At 38.8% G+C, this 24,758-nt stretch overlaps 1 protein-coding gene and 2 non-coding genes across 3 annotated transcripts; 1 reads left to right on the forward strand and 2 right to left on the reverse strand.

The window, feature by feature from the left end:
• Positions 1-853: 853 nt before the first annotated feature.
• Positions 854-24,084, forward strand: LOC122048918 (agamous-like MADS-box protein MADS4). The gene is made up of 8 exons (XM_042610458.1): positions 854-1,038; positions 2,926-3,004; positions 6,858-6,919; positions 7,017-7,116; positions 7,301-7,342; positions 7,414-7,455; positions 23,722-23,858; positions 24,003-24,084. The coding sequence occupies exons 1-8, from the start codon at positions 854-856 to the stop codon at positions 24,082-24,084; spliced, it is 729 nt and encodes a 242-aa protein (XP_042466392.1).
• On the reverse strand, positions 4,267-4,340 carry TRNAT-AGU. The gene has a single exon. It is a non-coding gene; the product is annotated as a tRNA-Thr (tRNA).
• On the reverse strand, positions 4,742-4,815 carry TRNAT-AGU. The gene has a single exon. It is a non-coding gene; the product is annotated as a tRNA-Thr (tRNA).
• Positions 24,085-24,758: the final 674 nt, after the last annotated feature.

Consider the following 24,758-nt stretch of genomic DNA (forward strand, 5'->3'; position numbering starts at 1 on the left):
TCTGACCAAATTTTGGCCAACAAAAATTATCGTTAATTGATATAGGTTCACTAGATTAGTAATAAGTCCAGTAGTTTAATCATTTAATGCATTGCTTTTATGAATTTGTATGCAATGTGCAATTTGATAAAAAGACATGAAAACATGAAAACATGCAACATGCAAACTCAAGCAAAATTCTACCACTAGCGTGGTCAACTCGACCAACAAACAATTAACAGTAAAAATATTTTCCATAAGGGATTTTTTCTTTTATAATTTATTTATTTATTTATTTTAGTAATATAAATGTAATATTTGTTATTTGTAAAATATAATTGTTTGATTTAATTTTTGAAGAGTAAAGAAATGTAGCCGTGCGTACAAGGTTATGCCATAAAGTGATTTGATCCCCTCCATCGTGTCGTACATCAATTTCGTCCGACTCGCGTGTCTTTGCCCGACACGTCAGAGGCCGCCTACGGACCGATCCCTGCGATTTCACTGACACCGTGCAGGTGCAGCTTGCTAGCTCATGGCGCCCGCTCGTTGTGAGGGTCTAATCTGCGCCTCACCGCATGAGTGTGCCCAAACGACTGCCCCATCGGACGTCAGCGAGCTCTGCGGAAAGCATCTTGACGTTGCGTAACTCAACCGCATAGACATTTGCATGCGGGAGTATGAGGATAAGGGGTTTCCAAGGGTTAAAGCAGTGTTGCGCTGTTTCAGGTCGCCTTCAGCAGTTGAACTTCCTCTTTCTATATATAGTAAGTGGGGTTTGGCTTTCTCTTGCCTTCCCTTGTGCGAAAGCTTCCTCTTTTCTTCTTATACTCGCCTCCTGTTGTTGTTGATCCGGTGAGAGAGGAAGGAGATCATGGGGAGAGGCAGAGTCGAGCTGAAGCGGATTGAGAACAAGATCAACCGGCAGGTCACCTTCGCCAAGCGGAGGAACGGGCTGCTCAAAAAAGCCTACGAGCTATCCGTGCTGTGTGACGCTGAAGTGGCCCTCATCGTCTTCTCCAACCGCGGGAAGCTCTATGAGTTCTCCAGCAGCTCCAGGTAAGCGGCAGCCTGCGTGCGCAAACACGGAGTTGATCTAGGATATATAGATAGCTGCTCTCTTTTTGGTTACGTGGTGGATTTCCGCTTTGATCTGTTCCCTAGCTTGGATTTTCCGCTTGTTTACCGATTTCGTAAAAAGAACAGATCTGACGATGAAATAGCATGAGATGGTGCAAAGAAAGGTTTTCTTTTTCCGCTTGAGTTCACCTTTTTTTAAAAGACTTGTATGGCTGTTCAGATCTGGATCGTTACGATGTAAAGAATCTGATATCTAAAAGATGAAATTTCTGCTCGGACTAGAGTAGAAATTTAACAAAATTTGGAAGAATTTTTACTAACTTGAACTTCGTTTATCCGTAAAGGGATTTCTGTTTGTGCTTGCCTATTAAGTATTTGTTTGTCCAATTAAACCTTGTTTTTCCTGGTTTCAAGCCTTCTTGGTTTATCAGTAAGGATGCGCGCCTCCTTTTCACGATGGAACTTTGTAGCTGGGAGGATCAAAGTAAATCAAGATGTATATATAAATATATATTACTCAGCTATTCTAGTGGCTATGTCTTAAGATCGATAGATATTTAGCTTTTCGTTGCTTCGCCTCTGGCAGTCAAAGGGGAAGTATCAAAGAAACAAAATTTGGAACTTCGAGTTTTTATGTGCCGCTTCAAAGTTTTAGGGTTTCCTGTGTAGTTTTAATTTAATTTTTTTTTTCGATTATCTGACAACGAATCACTTCATAGATATCATATTGTTTAGATTTTTTTGCACGATTAGATCTTTCATTGTGAGAATGCAAAGGTAACATCACATCACAATGGTGAAGAAACCTAGGTTATGAGGTGCTTTAAGAAAACGTCTCATCTATCATGTCGAGTAAAATTAACTTTTTTTTTCCAGCAAACTAATTTTTCCATTCTCTTCTGGTTCTCAGATAAATCCTTTCTTGCTATCCCTATAGCTATTTCCATTTTATTGATTTCCATAGTTCGAAATTCAAGTTTTTGATTCTTCCTGTGATGCAACCTTGTTTCCTGTCCTTCAATCTGTTTAATTTGTTGTTTTTTTTGCTGACACTCAGGTTGTCATCTTAATACCTTCTAGACTTCTGCACATCTGGTCCTTTATCTGTTCATCTCTAGACTTTTCAGTGTTTGGAACAATATGATAGATGCCTGTTGCTTCGAATTCTATCCATGTTTGCTCTCTCATAGGCTACTTTTTCTCTGATTTGACGAGTTTCTCGGCATTTACTAACAGGTTATCTTGATGCTTTGTTGCTGATGCGTCCTTTGTGCACACGTAGCCTTTGAGCAAGAATCATGTTATCCTACAGATTACTTTTCGCAATTAATTTTCTTAAGTTGAAATCACTCGGTTTAATAAAAGCTTTTTCTCGGTAGTAAACATCAATCAACGATTTAAACACAGACCCAACCTTGATCAATTTATTTTCCATATTTCCACTTGATATGCTCTATTGGGCATGCTTTAACTATCATCAATATTTTGAAGTTGAAGGTCTAATTTCTCAAGAAGATAAACTCTGTATTCTTATTTAAATCTGTGCATTATTGTGTGACTGGGTAGTGGGTACTGCATATTGCTGGTATACATATCTCATAAATTAAATTTGCTCGATGAACTTGATAAACGACCTTTATATAAGAGAATGAAATATGGATAATAGTGGAAAGCATACGATCATTGGTTTTGATTTCGATTATTTTTTGTGTGACTGTAGAAGAAAAAAAACATTTTTGATTTTATTATAATAGTACTTTCTTCAATAGCTCATATGTGATATGTTCATTCTCTATTTCTCTCTCTTTTCTTAACAAAGCAAGTTTTCCAGTCGAATTCTGGTGATGTTTTTAATTAATTTTGTAGTATGCTGAAGACGCTGGAAAGGTATCAAAAGTGTAGTTATGGAGCACCTGAAACAAATACAATATCAAGGGAGACTCAGGTAAATAGAGACATTGAAAAGTTCTCTTCTTTGTATTTACATTATAAAAATATCTTAATTAAATATCTACTATGGATTTAAACCATCAACGAATATAATGAACATAAGAAACTATAATTGGATAACTAATAAATATGTAAACTTTCAAGTCTCACTGATTATGCACATTTAATTGTATATGAAGAAGAATTGATAGTACTGAGTTGGTTCTTTTAAATTTTCTTTTTATTCTCAACTTAGTTTCTAATATGGAAACTTATGTGAAGAGAGTTGGCATGATCTTTCAGAAGATGGCGTTCCATGAATTACTAATATAGATTATGTCATGGTTTAAAATCTTATATTATGTCATTTAGTATCACCAAAATTTTCCATTTTAATGAACTTTTGGAGTTTGCATGAACTCATATTAGTTAGCAAGGGTACTCGCTCTCATATGCTTATATTATTTGTATACTGTACTATGTTATTAACATGCTGTAGCACATTTTGGTGCTTACCCGTGTTAATATAAATTTGACTAATCATATCATAATTATATGAATTTTAATTTGGTAATTTGATTTTAATTAGAATGTGTACAATTGGGTTTTAATTTATTATTTATAACTTTTAAAAGTAAATAGTGGAAGGAGTTTTAAAAAAATCTAAAATCATGTAGACGTGCTTTAAAGTAAAATTATATTTCACTCATTTGTATTTTAGCTATCTAATTAGTATTTACAATAATAAAAAATTCTAAGTATATGTTAAAGACTACCTTGTCAATATATGTCTGAAAACCGACATGATAAAATTTAATTTTCTTTAATTATCATATTTTTTTTTATAAAAGTTAGAAGAGAATTGTAGGGAGTACCCCTTCTCTAAATTCATTTTGAACCTTCTTGATTTATCTCAAACCATGCTCAATCCTAGTACCATATCTTAGTGATTGAAATTCCAATATGAAATAACAGTATAGACCATGGATAACACTAACATGTATTTATATTTTTATCTTTGTTAAATTATCAACTAATCTATGTAACACGAGTCTCAGTAGTTTCATGATTTTTTTCACTTTAGTTATGCTTACTTTTATGTTTCTATGTATAGTTAATTTTTGCTTATTTAGTGGCATAAACTAATAATTCCAACGCAACCATCTTAACATCACCATAAATATGTGTTGGGTCCCTAAAAACCAAGAGAAAAAAAAGTGTTGGGTCCCTAAAAAAAAACCCCACCATAGTGAGGGCAAAACTTGATAAAATATATTATGCTTTCATTGAGAGTTGAACTCAAGACCTCCCGCTTACTAAACGGGTGCTCTAACCAACTGAGCTATGAAAGCTACATGTGATGTTTTTAAAAAAGATAATAAATTCAGTTAGCTTAATTAACTGGCTTTGGGATAATTGGTCTAGCCCCATAAAATTTTTTTATCAACTATCAGGTGAAATCGGAAAGCGTGCGGCGTACCCCACAGCCAAAAAATCCAACATATATCCTTTGATTATGACCCCCAATACATCATAATTGAGGTTCGAACCGCAGGTACTTGGGAGACAATATGAATGTCTTACCATAACACCATGGCCCCGGGAACATGTTGGGTCCCTTAATATTCATATATGGAGAGTGAATATTTGATAAATATTGTTGATTTATTTATTATAAATTTTCAAAATGTTTTAAGGATGTGAAGATAGAACCCCACCATAGTATGAGGGCAAAACTTAATAAAATAAATTGTGCTTTCATTGAGAGTTGAACTCAAGACCTCCCGCTTACTAAACGGGTGCTCTAACCAACTGAGCTATGAAAGCTACATGTTGAGTTTTTTAAAAAATTAATAAATTCAATTAGCCTAATTGACTAGCTCTGGGATGATTGGTCGAGCCCCACAAAATTTTTCTACCGTCTACCAGGATAAATCGGAAAGCATGTACTGTAGGCAACCTAGAAACCTAATATCCTTTGGTTGCATGTCTCATTTGGAGGAAATTTTTTTGTAAATATATCATAGCTGAGTATCAAATCGTAGGTGTCTGGTGATAATCTGAATATCTTATTATGGTACCATAGCCTCTGAGAATATGTTGGGTCCCTTAATATTCATGGAGAGTGGATATTTGATAAATATTGTTGAGTTATGTATTATAAATTTTCAAAATCTTTTAAGGATTTGAAGATATCTATCGAGGTTAATTTAGATCGACCATGTGCATGAGATTATGACATAATAATAGTTATAATTATGAGATATTTCGACACTAATAATTCTATTAACCAACAACATTAAACTATATGGTAATTATAAATTTATATGATATCTCATGTGGAGTTGACTTGTTAAAGTTCACAACTGAACAAAGATATATTAGTATTAAATAAACACGAGTACGATTTTCATTTCTCTACTTCTTTTACCCCGTTGCAGTGATTGCTATCTAGATATATCAATAATTATTAAGATTATAATGAAATGATATAATAGTATAAACAGGTAAAAAAAAGTAGTTATTTAATCCGTGATAAATCATCAATTGATGTAATAATAATAGATTTTGCATATTACAATTGTTCTCATGGTTTATGTTTTGAAGATTTTTTTAAATTAACTTGATTATCCACGTGGTGCATTGATCGACAATAAATATATTGTCTAAATTGATTTTAAACTTATATAAAATTGCATGTCCAATCTTTGAATAAAAATGTAGGACATATAGTCAATTTATCAATTTAATGTAGGACATGTAGTATATATCAATTACACTAATAACTAACTGGAATATTTAATGCAAATCAACGATCATAATCTCTCGCATGATTCTAAGATTCATCTCCTAGAATTACTCATACTTTTCTTTATTACATTGTGAATTATATTATTGTAAGTGTATATATAGTCTCGAAGCATAACCTAGATGCATGAAGTAGATTCCACAAGATTGCAATTTTTTCAGCATTAAACAGTTTAATATTCAACTAAGATTTGTCTTCAAAATGCATGAATCATAATAAGCGAAAAATAAAGGATTAAACATATCATGTATTGATCAAGTTTACTTTTCCAACATCTTCTCGTAAACCTGTTCCTCCATTTTATATACACCATGCTATTTGCAATAACAATTTGCTTAGTTAATCTTTGTAAAAATTTAGTAGCTATAAACTCTTGATATGAATAGAATGATACTCATCAAGTTTTTGTGTCAATAGCCAACAAAAAAGTCTAAAAAGGGGGTTTAGATGTATCTCGAAACTTTGGTAATCATTAAGCAAATGTTGAGAGGTTCATCAGTACTCTTGGCAACCAAGTATCTTTTGTAGAGCTCTTTATGTTGATGCAGTTTAGAATCTTCATCTAGATCTTCAAGTTCATTAGTCGTATTCCTAATTTTATCATATTGTAAAAAAGGTAAACACATATCTACACTTCCCACGAGCAAAAATGAATTGGTAAACAAATTCTAGAACTTATTCAGCATGTGTTATATTGCATGGAATTAACTCTTCTTTCTTCTGCGCGCGGATTCATTCATGAAAACACTTATCCAATTCCATTAAGTTGAAGTTGCTTGAATCGCATCTTCCAATGGATCAATATCTATTTTCCTTTCTTCTAGTTGCTCAACACCATCCTCACCTCTAATGAAGAAGCAAGTACAACAAGCCTGTGGTGCCACAGACTTGTTGTACTTGCTTCTTCATTAGAGATGAGGATGGTATAGATGGAAGAATTGCATATTCTCATATGATTTGATTTAAGACTTTATAATTTGTCCCACCATTCCTATAGTAATTGATTAATTTCAGCATCTTGTAAATCTAAACTTTCTTTTATATTGTATTGGTAAAATAGACCAGTCAACACGAGTACTTGAAACTTAAGGCACGTGTTGAAGCCTTGCAACGATCACAGAGGTGAACTACTCCAACCCTTAATGTTTCTTATAGTCCATGAGAAATTTACCTGAAGCATTCTAGTAGCAAGACTCTAAAAGATCTTTGCAAATGTTAGAAATCTATTGGGTGAGGATTTGGGTCAGCTTTCCATCAAAGAACTAGAACAACTTGAGCGACAACTTGATGTCTCATTAAGACAAATAAGATCAACAAGGGTTAGTTTCTCGTTCTCATAGAAATACAGATTTATGCTATGACCTTCTATTTTTTATTTTAATTGAATTTTTTTCTTGGGTATAATCATATTTGTATGTATCAACTTATGGTCAATTGTTACTATCAAATATTAATGGTTAAATGTTGAAAACATGTGTTTTAACACTTGACTTTTTTTCACAGACACAATACATGCTTGATCAACTTACTGATCTTCAAAGACGGGTATTAATTAGTATATTACGTAGTTATCTCATTGTATTGTATTCAGTAATAAAATCATTGCTCATCTACAGGAACAAATGCTTTGTGAAGCTAATAAAGCTTTGAAGAGAAGAGTAAGTAGCCATGTAATTTAACTAAAATAGCATTGCCTATATATCTAGAATTTCAAATCATAAGTATGATGTTGTTGGTGTAAATAAAATTAATTTTATCTCAATAACTCCTTACCATGTAAATTAATGCTCACATGGTTAATACATCAACACACTCTCATAATCTACTTAGCATGTGTAGGTCTCCGGACAGTCAACAAGAAAGAGGTGAATTACCTACAATTACAAGAATATCCTTTCTCGATCTTTGAACTAAGTTAGACAAACATTTGTTAAGAAACAGAGAGTTAAATGCATAAAATAAAGAAAGACGTAAGAATATTTACTTAGTTTACAATCAGAAGATTGTTAATCCAAGATAAATGTAACTCGCTAAAATCTCCTTCTTTCAAATGCGGAGTAGCCTCTTTAACATTGAAAGCTCAAAAAAAGTTAAAAACAGAATTAGAAATTGAAGTACAGAACTTGTTTACAAGTGTTGTCTCAAACTACTAAGACCAGAGCTCTATTTATAACCTGCTGGTCGAATGTGACCGTTTGTTGACGTGTCCCGGTCCGGACGCCCCTAGCGTGACAAACTCTATTTCCACGCAACGACCTTCGCAACGGTGCGAAGATAAGTTTTTATCTATTCCTGGGTGCCCGGACCCGCTCCGAGCGCTTGAACCACTGCTGACGTGGACCCAAAGTTGATCCACTACATTGAGGTGTCCTTTTGATAGCAAATTGGTCTGGATGCCTGGACCGGTCAGCCATGTGCTGGTCATTCGATGCCTTCTCCAATCGTTGCCTCCTTATTCGGTCGCTTGGGTGATCCTCCAGCCTTCTAGAATTGAGTTCACCCGAATTCAACTCCGGCCTTCTCTCCTCGAGTAGTCTTCCGCTCCGGTTTCTCGTCCCTCGGAAATGTCGCGTGCTTTCTTCTCATCCACCAGCGTACTCTTCCTTAGCACCTCGTCCCTCAGAGGCATAGAGCTCATTGACTCGTTTTTCGTGTCATCCTTCTCGTTAGCTGTATCTTTCGCTCGACTTCTTGTATTCGTAAGCTCCTGCACACTTAAACACAAGAATCAAATACACAAGATCGAACTTGACTTAGTTGATCACATCAAAATCACCACGAGGTACTTACAATTTCTCCATTTTTGATGTGAATCAACCCAAGTTAAGTTATAGTAAAACAAAATATTAAAGTAAATGAATATGCAAATTAAAATATTAAATATGTAAATTAAGATATACATTCCCCTAAACTTAATCTATAATTTTTTCCCTAAAAATAAGGGTAATAAATAATAAGGGTTAAACAATCATAACTAATACTTAGAAAAATTCTAGAATTTATTATTTGAAAACTGATTTTTTATGATTTAAAAGTCAGCTTTTTAAAGGAATAATTTTTAAATTATTTTTAATTTTTGAAAAAAAAATAATTTTTAAATTATTTTTAATTTTTGAAAAAATGTAAAAAATTTTGTAACAGTTAAACATATTTATCCAAAATAGTGATAAAATTTGTATGAAAAAATAATATTAATTAAAGTAGTAATTAATTATTCTATATAGAGAAATATATTTTAAAAAAATATTTAAAAATAGATTTTAAACTCAAAAAAAATCTTGTAAAATTTTCTGAGTATGTAAAATAGAAAGTATATCTGCAGAAAAAATAAATTTGTAAAAATTAAATGTTTGAGAATTTTTAATATTAAAAATTAGTATTTTGATAAAAAAAATTCGTAGAAAATTATATAACCGTCAAAAAAATTTCGAAAACTCTTTTTTCGATAGAGAACATAATGTGTATCACAAAAAAAAAATTTTTTTTTAAAAATAACTCTGAAAAATAATTTTAATTCCAAAAATATATTTTTGTTGAAAAATTCATAAAAAATGATATAAAAGTAAAAAAAAATTTAAATTTTTTCCTACAAATAAGTCATAAAATCGATTTTTAGTAAAAAAAATTAAAATCTAATTAATTTCCAATAGAAAAGATTTGAAAATAAAATTTAGATAATTTTAAGCATGTAACAAAAATATTAAAGCAAATACAAATTAGAACATGCATGAAAATTTAATCTAAACATAATTTTGGAATCCAATAGATTCCTACCTATTGGATTAATCAGAAATTTTTTTAATATATATTTTCTTGTTACTTTTCTAATTTGACCCTTATAGAATCTATAATACCAATTTAGCCCTTGAAAATTTCTAAGTTTGTGTGAACCTGCATTCTCCTTTTCCAATTGATCTAATTTTTCTTTTAACTTGACATTTTCAATTAATCAAAATCTTCTATTAAACATGATTTTGTTAAGATTATTTTTATTTCTAAATTCTTCTTTTTCAATTTTTCATTTTTGGTTTTCAATTTACACATTTATTTAGATATAAATTTTATTCCAAAATATAATTGATCAGGAGGTAAGAGATATACCTCACTTACCATGTCTAATCTGAAACTCGATTCTCCCCTGGCATCGCTGCATTCATCTGATGTGGCTCCTTCATAGATGTTAGCTTCCGAGTTGCTTGGTTCTTCGTAACTAGCTGATCCGGTGGTAAGGGTGGGGCCCACCTTGTAGAAGGTCATCACCACGTGGAGGGTCATAGTCAAAGTGGTCAACATCCTGGGCACTCGTCCGATCGGGTGAACCACCTTCCCGAGCGGTATGAAGAGTAGTTGATCCGACACTTCGACAACTCTGCCAAATACCGAGCTTCTGACGCTCAAAAAGCTCAAGCATGGAAGGACGAAGGCCGAGCGGCCGTCTCGCTTAGGGGTGATCGCGGATCGGGTTGGTTCGGTTATTAGGGTAAAAAATTTTCCGGCCCTACTAGATCAGATAATATAATATCAGGACCTACATCCGGTCCTATATCCGGCGGTTATTATGTATCAGATATTCGACGGGTTGTCAGTTATTTGGATATCCGATCCTATATCTAATGAAATATAAAATATAAATATAAAACAACAAAAAAATAAAATATTTTAAAATGATAATAGGCATTATTCATTACACGTTGTAGCAGCTAATCGTCAGTAGCTGCTTAGCTGCTACAACGTGTAACAGCTTATCGGCAGTAACTACTATAACGTGTAGCAATTTATTGACAGCAATTGCTACAAGTAGGGGTGATTGCGGATCGGGTTGGTTCGGTTATTGGGATAAAAAACTATCCGACCCTACTAGATCAGATAATGCAATATCATGACCCTACATCCAGCCCCTATATCCGACGGATTTTTTTTCGGTTCGGTTCGGGTTGGTATAAGCGGGTTGGTCGGTTTGGCGGGTTGACTGCTCACCCCTAGTCTCACTCTGTTAAATGGTGGACGCAACCTCGACCAAGCAGGCAGGGCTCTCTCGTTCGACAGGACGGAGTCGGACAACAGACCATTGGTCGAGCGGACGCTCGGCCCGACCACCATATCGCCCGGACAACAGGCTGGCCGAGCGACTCTCATGCTCGGCCCAATAACGGACAAAAGGAGCAGTTGGGAATATCTTCCTATGGACCAGTGTCGCCGACATGCGGCATGGTCAGACAGAGAATGGTACGATGGAAGCTTCCACTGTCACGACAGAGATATGCTCGAGATGTTAAGGTATGACGTCAGATATGCTTTTCTAACACGTCCTTTCCAGGTATGCTTTGAGAAGTATGCATGCCTTGGGAAGCGTGTACGTGCCTCTCGGGAGCCCTATATAAGGACCCTCAGACTTCGACGGAGGTATGCTCACTCCTACTTTAGCTACAGTTACGCTGTTGCTCTTTTCTCTTCTCCACTTCATTCGCTTGCCGCCGGTGATTGACTTGAGCGTCGGAGGGTCATCACTAGAGAACTCATCCCTGGCTCGGCACTAACGACTTGTGGTTGCAGGCTTAGCTTGTCGGAGGTCCACGTCATCTTCAGTCTACATCCCGTCAACGTGAGCGCCCTCTCCCCAGCGTCCGTCGACTCGACTCTCGGGCAGGATCAAATTTGGCATCGTTTGTGGGAACCCAGGTCTTCACCGACGGTCGAGCGGCGACCTTAAACTCCTGCCTTAGAAGACCGTCGAGCGGCGACGTTAAATTCAGGTCTCCACCGATGGTCGAGCTGCGACCTTAAACTCCTGCCTTAGAAGAAAGTCGAGCGGTGACGTTAAACCCAGGTCTCCACCGATGGTCGAGCGGCGACCTTAAACTCCTGCCTTAGAAGACCGTCGAGCGGCGACGTTAAACCCAAGTCTGTACCGACGGTCGAGCGGCGACCTTAAATTCCTACCTTAGAAGACTGTCGAATGACGACGTTAAATCCAGGTCTCCACCGATGGTCGAGCGGCGACCTTAAATTCCTGCCTTAGAAGACCGTCGAGCGGCGACGTTAAACCCAGGTCTCCACCGACGGTCGAACGGAGACCTTAAACTCCTGCCTTAGAAGACCGTCGAGCGGCGACATTAAACCCAGGTCTCCACCGAGGGTCGAGCGGCGACCTTAAACTCCTGTCCTAGAAGATTGTCGAGCGGCAACGTTAAACCCAGGACTCCACCGACGGTCGAGCGATGACCTTAAACTCCTGCCCTAGAAGACCGTCGAGTGACGACATTAAACCCCAGAGTCGAGCAACGACGTTAAACCCAGAGGTATAGCCCTAATGAGTTCAATAATGGATATGTATCGCCCATCCTGGATTGAAAGGCCAAAAGCTTAATAAGGCAAGCAAATATGTGAAGAATTGTCAAACAACTTCATTGATAATGAACAAAAAGCTATTGAATGGCAGTCAAACATGCAACACTTTGTTACAGAATCCCTCCTCACTCGAGTTACAGAAGCCCTCCTCACTCGATGTTATCAAAAGCTTCGTCAGGAATAGAGTTGAGGAGTTGGACGCAGTCGACAGCGTCAGCAGGCAAGGCTTCAGGGAGATGGTTGTTCGCCTCCAGCTAGGTGATCGTTGCGTCGATGGCCAGTTCAAACGATCGGACGATCCGTGTGGATGCCTTCACGAGGAACTGGTCCGAGCGGAGGTATCCCTGCTTCATGGCCGCGAAGCGACTCGGCTTGGCGTCCTGGTAAGTCTTCAGGGCCGCACGGGAGGTCCCCAGAGAATCCTCAAGGGCCTTCACTTGCCCTTGAAGAACGGTCTCCAGAGCCGAGTGGCTCTCTCACTCGGGAGCCAAAAGATTCTCCACCTTCTTGAGCTTCTTGGCTAAGTTCCGAGCTTCCTGGTTCTTCAGATCTAGGTCAGCTATAGCTCGATTTTTTCTGGTGGTGGCCAGATCGATCTTTTGGTCATAGTATTTCACCTGGGTCTCGAGTCGACCCATCATGATCGCCCGGTTAGAGGAGGTCTTCTGGCCGGCCTCCAGAAGCTTCTTGGTCTTGGCCAGATCGGCCTGCAGCTTGGCAATCGAAGGCCTTTGGGAGGAAGAAGCTTCACCAGAAATCTTGAGCTTCTTAAGCTCCTCCACCACTAGCGCCAGACGGTTGCACACCGCCACACTTTCCACCTAGTACTGCATCCGAATGGAAGAATGTTAGTGTCGAACGAAGGTAAATCATGAATAGATAAAGAACTTATGTCGGTGGCCATTTGCATATGGTTGTTACCAAGCAGCCCGGGAGGCATCATTGCAGCACACCCTCTGGCTTCCTCCCAGACCTTAACGAGCGGCCCGCGGATGTGTATCTGATGTTTGGTAGTCTGCGATTGATCGCCAGCCGCCAGGAACTCCTTCGTTGGGACTTGGAGAATGGCAGTCACGGATCGGCGGCCACTCGGAGCTGACTGAGAAGAAGTTGCAGGGCCAGAAGCTTGGGAGGCTGAGGCCGGAAGGATGCTGGATCGTAAGACCCTCCGCCGAGCCGGAGGAAGAGAGGAAAGTGGTTGGACCGCGATCGGTTCAGGCGGTAGATCGGCAAACGAGAGGATCCGATCGGAGGAAATGACCTCGACTGTCTCAGGAACGATCGGAGAGGAGGTGCCACCATGCTTGGGAGAGCGCACCACCGAAGTAGCCGAACGGGATGGGGTGGTCGTGCGGCATCTCTTGCGTTGAAGTAAAGGAACCTCACCAGAAGACCCCGAGCCCTCAACTTGGGTGGCAGGCTGGGACTTAGAAGGAAGCAGATCCCCGGCTGGTTCTGTGTGGGGTGTTTGACCGGCGGCACCCTCTCCTTCAGTTTGCGCTGCCTCACTCTCACACTCGTGAGAGCCGACCGGAGTCAGACCGAGGCTCGCCATCTCTTTTGCCGCTGCTGCCTCGATCTCAGCCTGCTTGACCTTCATAATTCCGACGACTAAGGAGTGCATCATGATGTCGGCTGCAAAAGAAAAAAAAGAATCTGTTAGATTCAAAAGAAGAAAGAAGAGAAAATTTCATACCTAGGCTGCTTGGGAGCTTCGTCCGGATCGGACTCAGCCCAAACGTATACATCACCCCCTCCGGCAGCAGCTTATGGATGTTGAATTTCTGGCCGGCCAGCAGGTTGGCCGCATGGAGATAGTCCGGTCGGCTCCTATACTTCTGTAGCTTCGGTTGAGGCGGGAGCCCAACCTGTCACTTGGTACAGAAGCTCGGCCGCTCGGGGAAACACATATAGAAAAAGTAATCTTTCTAATGTTTACTGGAAGATGACATTTTGTCGAAGAAGACCAAGCCGACCCGAGACTGGAAGAGATAGGTGCCCAACTCGGACTGCTTTGGGTAATAGAAGTAATGGAATACCTGGGGTGTGAGGGGAATACCATGCACCTTGAACGGTACAACCACACCGCACAAGGGGCTAAAAGAATTAGGGACGAGCTACGCCAAAGGGACACGAAAATAATTACAGACTTCGGTTATGAAAGGATGGATTGGGAAGCGCAGACCGACCACAAATTGGTTGTAGAAAAAATAGATAGTGCCGATCCGCGGGTTAATGGGCCAATCGAACGGGGAAGCTAAGACTATTTCGTGGTCAGAAGGAATGTCAAAGGAGTTGATGAGGCTCGCAGTGTCGCCCGCATCGAACCGGGTCTCCATGGTGTTGTACCAGAGATCGGGAGCGGAGTCGGACGGCATGGAAGAACTAGCCATTGCCGGAAAACAAAAGAATAGGAAGATGGTCGGAAAAGGGGCCGGGAAAACACCAAAGCAGAAGCAGGAAAGCAACGGAAGAAAAAGAACCAAGCAGGAGCAAGGTTGAAGAGCTTACAGAAGGGTATCACCGGGGGGAGAAGCCGAGGTTCGCCGGAGCACTGGACACGAGCAGTATCGCCGGAGCACATGGAGAAGACAACAGCGATCGAGCAGAAGTCGGCATTGTGGCTTTATAAAGTGGATGTTCGACCGACCGGAGCCGTTCGATCTAGGGCACAAAATCCAAAGCATAGATCCAGTCATTGAATTTAAATCGTCGAACATCACATCACCTCTGTCGCTTCGATCGTGCGGTGACAGCGTCAGTGCCACGTGGTGTTCGCTTATAGGAAGGTCTTAATGGGGATGATTTGCATGAATTACGAGAAGATTTGGGCGACATCAGCATTGATCGCGCCGGTCGCGCCCATCCGAAGACGCCGAAGGAGAAATTTCCCAATTGTAAATCCTCATGGTGCCGAACGGCCTAGGAGATCAGCCCTACTTGGGCCGATCGGGACGCAACTAGCCCTTGGTCGATCGGCCAGTCGGTCACCAGACTACTTGTCCATTCAGTCGGACTTACAACCTCCTTCGACTAGACTTGAGAGAGAGGCATGTGATCCAGTGGTAAGGGTGGAGCCCGCCTTGTAGAAGGTCATCGCCACGTGGAGCGTCATAGTCAAAGTGGTCAACGTCCTGAGCACTCGTCTGATTGGGTGAACCACCTTCCCGGTCGACATGAAGAGTAGCCGATCCGACACTTCGATAGCTCGGCCAAATACCGAGCTTCCGACGCTCAAAAAGCTTAAGCATGGAAGGACGAAGGCCGAGCGACCGTCTCGCTCGGTTAAACGGTGGACGCAGCCCCGACCAAGCAGGCAGGGCTCCCTCGCTTAACAGGACGGAGTCGGACAACAGACTATTGGTTGAGAGGGCGCTCAGCCCGACCACGATATCACCCGGACAATGGACTGGCCGAGCGACTCTCCTGCTCAGCCCAATAACGGACAAAAGGAGCAGTTGGGAATATCTTCCTAGGGACCAGTGTCACCGACAGACGGCATGGTTGGCGGCATGGTCAGATAGAAAATTGTACGGTGGAAGCTTCCACTGTCACGGCAGAGATACGCTCGAGCTGTTAAGGTATGACGTTAGACACGTTTTTCTGACACGTCCCTTCCAGGTATGCTTTAAGAAGGGTGCATGCCTTGGGAAGTGTGCACGCGCCTCTCGAGAGCCCTATATAAGGATCCCTAGACTTCGACGAAGGTATGTTCACTCCTACTGTAGCTATAGTTACGCTGCTGCTCTTTTCTCTTCTCCACTTCATTCGCTTGCCGTCAGTGACTGACTTAAGCGTCAGAGGGCCATCGCCGGAGAACCCTTCCCTGGCTCGGCACTAACGACTTATGGTTGCAAGCTTAGCTCGTCGGAGGTCCATGTCATCTTCAGTCTACATCCCGTCAACGTGAGCGCCCTCTCCCCAGCGTCCGTCAACTCGATTCTCGAACAGGATCACTAGCCATCAGTGATAGTCCAGCAAATGCTTCTATTTCGAACTCGGATAATGAACTTTCATCCTAAGTGGCCTTGAGATTCTTATGCTTGGTTCGCCTTGGCCCTTTTGTCTTTCTCCTTCTTGAGCTCTGGGCATTCCTCCTATATGTGTCCTTCTTTTTGGCAACGATAGCATCGAACTTTTCTTTTGTTTCTTGGATTTTTTCTGGTTTGCATTTCTTTAAATTTATTAGGTTTATTTTTTAAAAAAATTTCCTTACTATATAAGCTTTACTATATAAGCTTCTTGGTTTGCATCAATATCTGAGTCTGACTCAGGTTCATCCTTCTTGGTGGCTCTTAGTACCAAATTCTAGCTTGAATCTTTTCTTGTGGTGCATATCTGGATTCATGTAATTCTAATGTCGAAAATAGACTTTCCAGTGTACTTTCCTCTAGATCTTTTGATATGCAGTAGGTGTCTATGATTGAGGTCTACTCTGGAGTTTTAGAGAAGGCGTTACCATTTCACTGAGATTGATTGGTTTGACGATCACCTCCTTGATTTTCGCATGTAGTTGAGCTATCATCTGACATTTTTCTAGACGGATGTTTGTTAGTTAATTTTGAAGAATGTCTCATCGTGCGAGCTTCACATCAGATATGCCTTTATGGAGCTCCAAGATTTTTTTCCAAAGTTCTTTGGCTGAGGAGTAGCTTCAAATGCGGTTGACTTTTTGAGGCGGTAATACACTTAGCAAGTGATATTTCGCTCTGCTATTGGCTACGAAATCACTTTATTCCTTCTTCGTTCATTGATTTTCTTCTTTCTCTTCTCCTTGTTGATCCTTAGGAACTACACAATTGTACTTTATTATTAAAATAATTTTGAAATATGTTCATAGAAATACCTCCATTCGACATTTCTAGTGTGTGAACTCCCTCTCGAACTTCAGGGGGTTGAGGCTTGGTTAGACTATCAATTTTTTTGCCTCGGTTGTCAGTTAGTCCTTCTGAAGCGTCCTCATTCTGATACCAATTGTAGATCTTCGAGCAGTCGGTAAGAGGGGGTGAATTGCTTGAAATTACAAGAATACCCTTTCTCGATCTTTGGACTAAGTTAGGCAAACACTTGTTAAGAAACAGAAAGTTAAATGTATAAAAATAAAGAAAGAGGCAAGAATATTTATTTGGTTTACAATCAGAAGATTGTTAATCCAAGGCAAATATAACTACTAAAATCTCCTTACAAACGCGGAGTGACCTCTTATAATGTTGAAAGTTCAGAAAAGTAAAGAATAGAACTAGAAATTGAAGTACATAACTTGTTTACAAGTGTTATCTCAAACTACTGAGACCAGAGCTCTATTTATAGTCTGTTGGTCGAATCTAACCATTTACTGATGTGTCTCGGTCCGGGTGCTCAGACCCTATCCAAGCGCCCCTAGCGTAGCAAACTTTATCTCCATATAACAACCTTCACAATGGTGTGAAGATAAGTTTTTATCCATTCCTGGGCGCCCGGGCCATTGCTAATGTAGGCCCAAAGCTAATCCATTGTGTCGAGGTGCCCTTTCGATACCAAATTGGTCCGAGTGCCTAGACCATCTTGTCCGAACACCCAAACCGATCAGCCATGTACCATGGCTGATCGTCTAACGCTTTCTCCGATCACTTGGGTGATCATCCGATCTTCTAGAATTGAGCTCACCTGAACCAACTCCGAGCTTCTCTCCTTGAGTAGTTCACTCCAGCTTCTCGTCCCTCAGAAATATCGTCCGCTTCCTTCTCGGCTGTTAGCGTACTCTTCCGTAACACCTCGTATATGATCGTTGCGTTAGAAGGGGGAGTGAATATCGCTCGTGGCTTTCACGTTCATTTTAAAACAATCGAAGAACAATCGAGAGAAAGCAGCGGAATAAAGAAAGCAAGAACAATGCTAATATGCCAAGAGTTACTTGGTTCGGAGCCTATGGCGACTCCTACTCCAAGGCTTGCACGTGAGAGTGCTTTCGATGGACAATCACTAATCAATCGTAAAGAGTACAAGTACAATTTTAAATGGTTACAAGTAATTTAGAAAAGTAAAGAATACCAACGACTCAGAGATTTAAGTCTTTAGCGCGATCATCGTTGGGGCAGCTTTTGAGCGTTGAGGAAACATTTTCACAACAGCACGAAGAAGCGAAAGTTGATTAGAATGATGTTTTTGAGGTGTTGGTCGAATAATGCTTTTATAGGTTGTTCCGAGTGCCTGGATCCCTTCCGGGCACCTAGACCATGACGTAGGCCCGTCCAATCAGCGTGCTCCAGCCTGGCAATGGGATAAAATTCGGCATTCGGGGTGCTCGGACTCCTTCCGGACGCTCGGGCTCCCTCCGAGCGCCCGGACCACCTTATTTTGCTACCTTCTTTTCCTACAAAATAAGGTTAGTTTAAGCAAATAATATGCAACGAATGATAAGATTTGACAACCTTCGAATTGTCTGATCTTGACTTTGAGTTTCGTTGAAACTCTAGGTTGGACCGATTCCTACTATTCCCTCTTCGAGGAACACATCCTCACCTACTCCTCTCAGGAGAAATTACTTTTTGCTAGATTGGCCCTTCAGACTATCTGGACTTTTGCTTAGTGTTCGAGACTCCAGGACTTCATGCTGAACGTTTACTCCACGACCCATTTAGACTTCCACCTAATCCGCTACCATTAGGATTTTCACCTAGAGTTCTCAACTCTAGGATTTCACCCAAAGTCTTTGATCCGCTAAGACTTCGTCCAGTCTCCCAGACCAGGACTTTGTTGCCTAACCATAGTTAGAACTTTCTATAACTTAGGATTCCTCCCCCTAGGGTTTCCACCTGCCTAGAATCCACTAGGACTTTTTACCTAAGAGCACTTAAGACTTTCCTGCAAGTCCAATCACACTTATTAGACAACAAGTAATCTTAACTTTGAACCTTTTGTCATTATCAAAACACAGGTTTGATTGTCTAGTGCTCCTTGTACTAACACCTCGTCCCTTGGACGCACTGTGCCTGTTGAGTCGCTTCCTGTGTCATCTTTCTCACTAGCTATATCTTTCGCTTGACTTCTTATATTCTTGAGCTCCTGCACACTTAGACATATTGATCAAATGCATAAGATATAATTTGACTTGATTGATCGTATTAAAATCATCATGGGTACTTGTAGCTTGTTCACATTAAGAAGAAAAAATAAACAAATTTTTTTTTGTTAAAAGTTACAAACTGCATTATCCTTCGTTGACATTAAGGATAAAAAAGTAAATTAAAGTTTATCGATTTATGATTAAAACTTAATAATTATTGACATTATTGGATCAATAGTTAATTATCAAAACATTGGACCCAAAATATAGTGTTAAGCTTTTGTGAAATTGTGTGACCCTATCAAATTTGTTTATTTTTCATGAAAATTTGTTTTTCTCTCTAACGACCATGTTCTAAATAATATATACAAACTATATCTTCTTAAAATGCAATAGTTTATTTTTGACCCGAGTAGCAATTATCGTATAGACTGACAAGAAGGAGTTTGAGGAGAAGACAATAAAAGAAAATCATAATTTGTAGATTTTCTCAGAAAAAAAAAGAAATATTATTTAATAATTGAGGATAATTTCTCAAAGTTTATATAAACTTTAGATCCTAAGATCACAAAAAAGGAAGAAATTTTAACAAATAGACTTCAATTCTTATCTTGTAAAGAAAGGAAAGAATTTTACCTCCCTCCATATCCGTGGGACCGGCTCTAGGGGGGCCGCTGATGTGGCGGTTCCACATTTATCTTGTAAAGAAAGGAAAAAAATTTTAATTGGAATAAAAAAATAATTAACAGACTCATAAAATTCCTAAATGAACTCAAAATCCAAAAATAAAAATAAAAGATATAAATGACCAAAAATACTATAAGTATTAAAAAAAAATAAAAATTACTACTACTAATAATCTTCGGATCCTTTTGAATCAGTCATCCTAGGTTGAAAAAAATTCGTCCTTGAGTTTAGAATAATTTTAGATGGTAATTTAGGAGGAAGATCATCTAACACTAAATCCATAAAATCTATTAACAACTGTTAGACTTTGAAAATCCTCGTTAATATGCTATTGAGCAAGACATTGTGGACGATGTTCTTATCCATCTTTGCATCCTTCAAACACTTCTAGTATTCTCTCATAGCTGCAGCATAATCCTTGACAATGATGAGAATTCTAGGTTTCTTCCAGTGAGGTCTTCAATGTTTGAAGTGGAGTCCCTTTACAGGGAGAAGACTTCTCTTAGGAATTTGGCGGTGTTGACCATGGATTATCGTTATAAATTGGATCATCAAATATGTCGGTCTTTTAATCATCTCTTCAATGGCTTCACGATCTTCATTTGATCATCGTGAACATTGAGTGCATTTGGACAGAATAAATAATTATCATAAGATCCGAGATGCAAATTTCTTTACTATGTTATGGTTAAGCATGCCTTCCGATGCAGTACAAGAGCAATCCTTCTCAGAAAATATAGGAATACGCTCCTTAGTTCTTTTTACCATATCTGAAATTCGATCATCAGAAAAAGCACTCCTTAATTTTAGAATGTCGCATCCACAACCTCCCATAGATTGTGGAGGACATGAGATGCCACTGTCAAGTTTTGCTTTCCATACAATTGTTGACTTGGAGGCATCCTCTGAGTCGATAGATACACTAACATCCAAATCTAACTTATCTTGAGGATATCTGACACAAGGATGGCCATATAACCTTGAAGATTTGGAAGGGAGAGGTTTTTTCATAGATGTCCAGTTATCTATCTTGTCAGCCTTCAATAAACTTCCATCACTAAAACCATATGTATCTTGGCAATCACCATCACTCTGTATAGGAATTGAAAGTAAGGATAGCAATGGTGTAGAATCGATGCACGTGAGGGGGAGGGGGGGGGGGGATCACGTTATTTTAAAAACTTAATTTTTACGATTTTGAAAACAAAGTGTGCATCAGAAAAGATAAATAGAAAGAAGTAAACCTGAACACGAGACATTACTTGGTTTGAAGTTTTTGGTAACTCCTACTCTAAGACCTACAATCCCTCAGACTGTATCGATGGTCAATTCACTATAAACCTCTTTCAAACCCGCTAGAAGAAAGAATTGAGTATACTAATAACGAAGGACAGTGTAACCGACTACACTGCCTTAACAATAAAGTAAATTATTGTAATTTAAATTTACCAACACGTGATAATCGAAGTTGAGAGCCCGTGTGTTGGTGTTGATCTGTCGACAACGGTCAGATGTAGTAGAACGACAATAATGCGAAGACATAGTAACAGAATGGTGTAGTAGCTCGTATGGAAGTTGTGTCTTGAATTATGGTCGAACAATGCTTTTAGAAGTGTTGAGGGTGCCTCCAACTGTATTCGAAGTGCCTCCAGATGTAAATCTAATCCCTTAAGCTTCAGTCACGATAAGTCACACGGACGATGGCTTCTATCCACTCGAGGGCACCTTGCATGCGCTTCGAGGCATCTCCACACAACTCCGAGGCGCCTCTAGCGCTCTCCAGGATGCCTCCTCAGCACGAGAACTTTATCCTCAAAGTTCATCCTTGCGAGGGCGCCTCCTCTAGATCTAGGATGCCACTATGTAGCTCCGAGGAGTTTCCCCGCAGCTCCAAGGTGCCTCAGATACTGTTCACCTATGGTTACTTTTACATTTTCACCCCTACAAAAAGTCTTAGTCTAAATAACAGACTATATTTTATAAAATAGAGTTAACACAATTATTTATAAGGGAGTATTAATTCGATCTTATCTTTTCAAGATCGCGATCTAGTCATAGTCTCAGTTTAGGCTTCCCAAATGAACTTAAATTGGACCAACACCTAAAGTGCCTAATTGAGACTCGTCCTCACTAGATCACTCTCCTCGAGTGACTTACCTCACTTACCATGCAGAATTGTTTGACTCTCCTTTGACCAACCAAGTTTTCTTGCCAGTTGTCAGGTCCGCAAACCCAACTAGACTTCGACCAGTTGTCAAATCTCGCGGATCCAGCCGGACTTTCCACCAGATATTGGGTTACTTCTTGACCTATTTGGACTTCTCACCAGCTATCAGGTCCAACAGACCTAGCTAGATTTTAACTTGGTACCAGAACCTCTAGACACATCAAGTCCTACACACTTGGTAACAAGGTTAGATAACACAACATCTAACTTTTAATCTATTTGTCATTCATCAAAAATCTAAGTTTGACCATTAGTGCTTACTGCACCAACAAATAGATCGACTTCAGGTCAGATTCCATATCATTCATCCCCATACCCATGGGTATTAGATATCCATCCATATATTCATACCCATTAAAGATTGGATAGCATCTATACTAATAATTTTTTTCTTTCCATTCAACTTATCATCATTCAAAAAAACATATTAGAATTAATATCATATTAAAAATATATATAATTAAAAAATAAATAAAATATCTACATAGTCTACTCCTAACATCAATAAAAATAGAATAAAAATAATTAGTGAATTTTGAGAATTTTTTTTTAAATATATATATATATATATATATATATATATATATATATATATATATATATTATTTAATCGACTATTCGGGTCAGATATCGAATATCAGTAGTCCATATCCTCCTCCATTTGGGTCGGATATCAGATCCTCCAACGGGTTCAGAGGAAATTATCATCCCTAATTGAAAGGAAGAAAGTGTCTCTTTATCTTCTTTTTTATCTTGGTCTTGCCTTGTCTGTCTCATGAGAGTTATAAGTGCTCTCACTATGCTAATACTAGACCTATGAGTTTAAAGACAACCAGTTTCACTTTCATCCGATCTAGAACTTGCTTATAGTTGAAGATATGATCCACTTTGTTAATCCAATCAACAAAATTCACTATCTATGACGTACCTAAAAATTCGAGTAAATCAACTTGAAATCCTCTCGATCACGTATCTCATGATTTTCAAGATCTTGTGTCATCAGACACTGGTTAAATATGTAGGGCTACAATTACACGGTGTGAGGCTTCCTTAGCAGGAACCTACCTGACACGACCATGACGACCTTCTCGGCTTCCTCAATAGAACACCGCCGGCTCTGATACCAACTGATGTCAGACAGAATAATGATTATCTTACGGGCTAACGAGAAAGGGGGTTTGAGGATAAGACAATAAGAGAAAACCGTCATTCTCCATATTTTCTTGAAAAAATAAAATATTATTTAATAATCGGGGATAATTTCTCAAACAGATATATAAATATTTATAGAGATTCTAGATCTTAAGACCCCCAAAAGAAAGAAATCTTAACATATTTACTTTAATTCTTTACTTTAACTCTTATCTCATAAAGAAAGGAAAGCAAGAAATTCTAAAAGAAATAAAAACATATATTAACAAATTCACAATTACCAAAATTCCTATATAAACTCAAAATCAAAAAATCAAAAAATAACTAAAATACTAAAAAAAAAAATTACTAAAAATAATAATAATAATCTTCAAATCCTCCTACTACGTAATTTCTCATATAAAATAGATGTTAATAAGGAGGAGCTCGCATGTTTTCTTTTGTATTATGACTTGTGAGATGCAGTTGGATGAAAGCTCTCAAGCCAATCAACAACTTTGGGATCCAAGTGCTCATGCTGTAGCTTATGGCCGTCAGCAGCCTCAACCACAGGGTGATGGATTCTTTCAGCCCATAGAATGTGAACCTACACTTCAAATTGGGTAACTCCTATTGCTATATATTAAGCTCCTTTTGCTTTTCTATTTCATAATATATTAAGATACCGTATACACGACTGAATTATTATCAACAATTCAACATTTAGTAGTGTACATGCCTGATTCATTCTTCCTTTTTATTTCTAGGTATCATCCTGATCAAATGGCAATTGCTGCAACAACACCAGGGCCAAGTGTTAGCAACTACATGTCAGGCTGGATTGCGTAATCCAACTGGCTAAATCCACGTAGCGTTCCTATGTCTAAATTAGTGTGCTGTGCTTTATCAATGGCTTCAACTATGAATTGCTATGGTTTCTCATTGTCTAATATCTTGTCTGTTGCTAGCTACTAGACAAGAAAACTGCAATGTCTATAAGCCAGTGATTATGAATTATTATAATCCTTGTTATATACTCTTCCATAAAGGAACAATTGCAATGTATGGATGCTTTTACTAATTAATCTTAATTACTAGCAAAAAATAACGGCTTCATCCTCTGTCAACCAAAGTTGTGGCAGGTAGCAGCAGCTTCTATACATCTCTCATGCATATAGAGGGTGATCATAACCGGAACATGCTTGAAAACCCAGGTTAGTAGCTTGTTTGCTCCGTAGATGGTCCTATATTTTATTTCAATTTAAAGTTTGAAAATCTTGAAGTAGGATCTAAAAGTTTCATTGGTCGCATATTGCAAATCTTACAATTTCTTCTTCTTATTATTTTTAATTTGTTGGTTCATGTCCTTTAAGGAAAGGTGAGTCGTCAATATATAAACTTGTTCTTTAAGGCGATGGCGCATGCTTGTTAGTATTAGTCCTAGTATCAATTATGAGATGATTGTAAATGACTCATTTTGTATCATATATCATTATTAATAAAAGACAAAGTTGGTTATTATA

The sequence above is a fragment of the Zingiber officinale genome, chromosome 1B, assembly GCF_018446385.1.
Source record: "Zingiber officinale cultivar Zhangliang chromosome 1B, Zo_v1.1, whole genome shotgun sequence".
NCBI classification, from domain to species: Eukaryota; Viridiplantae; Streptophyta; class Magnoliopsida; order Zingiberales; family Zingiberaceae; genus Zingiber; species Zingiber officinale.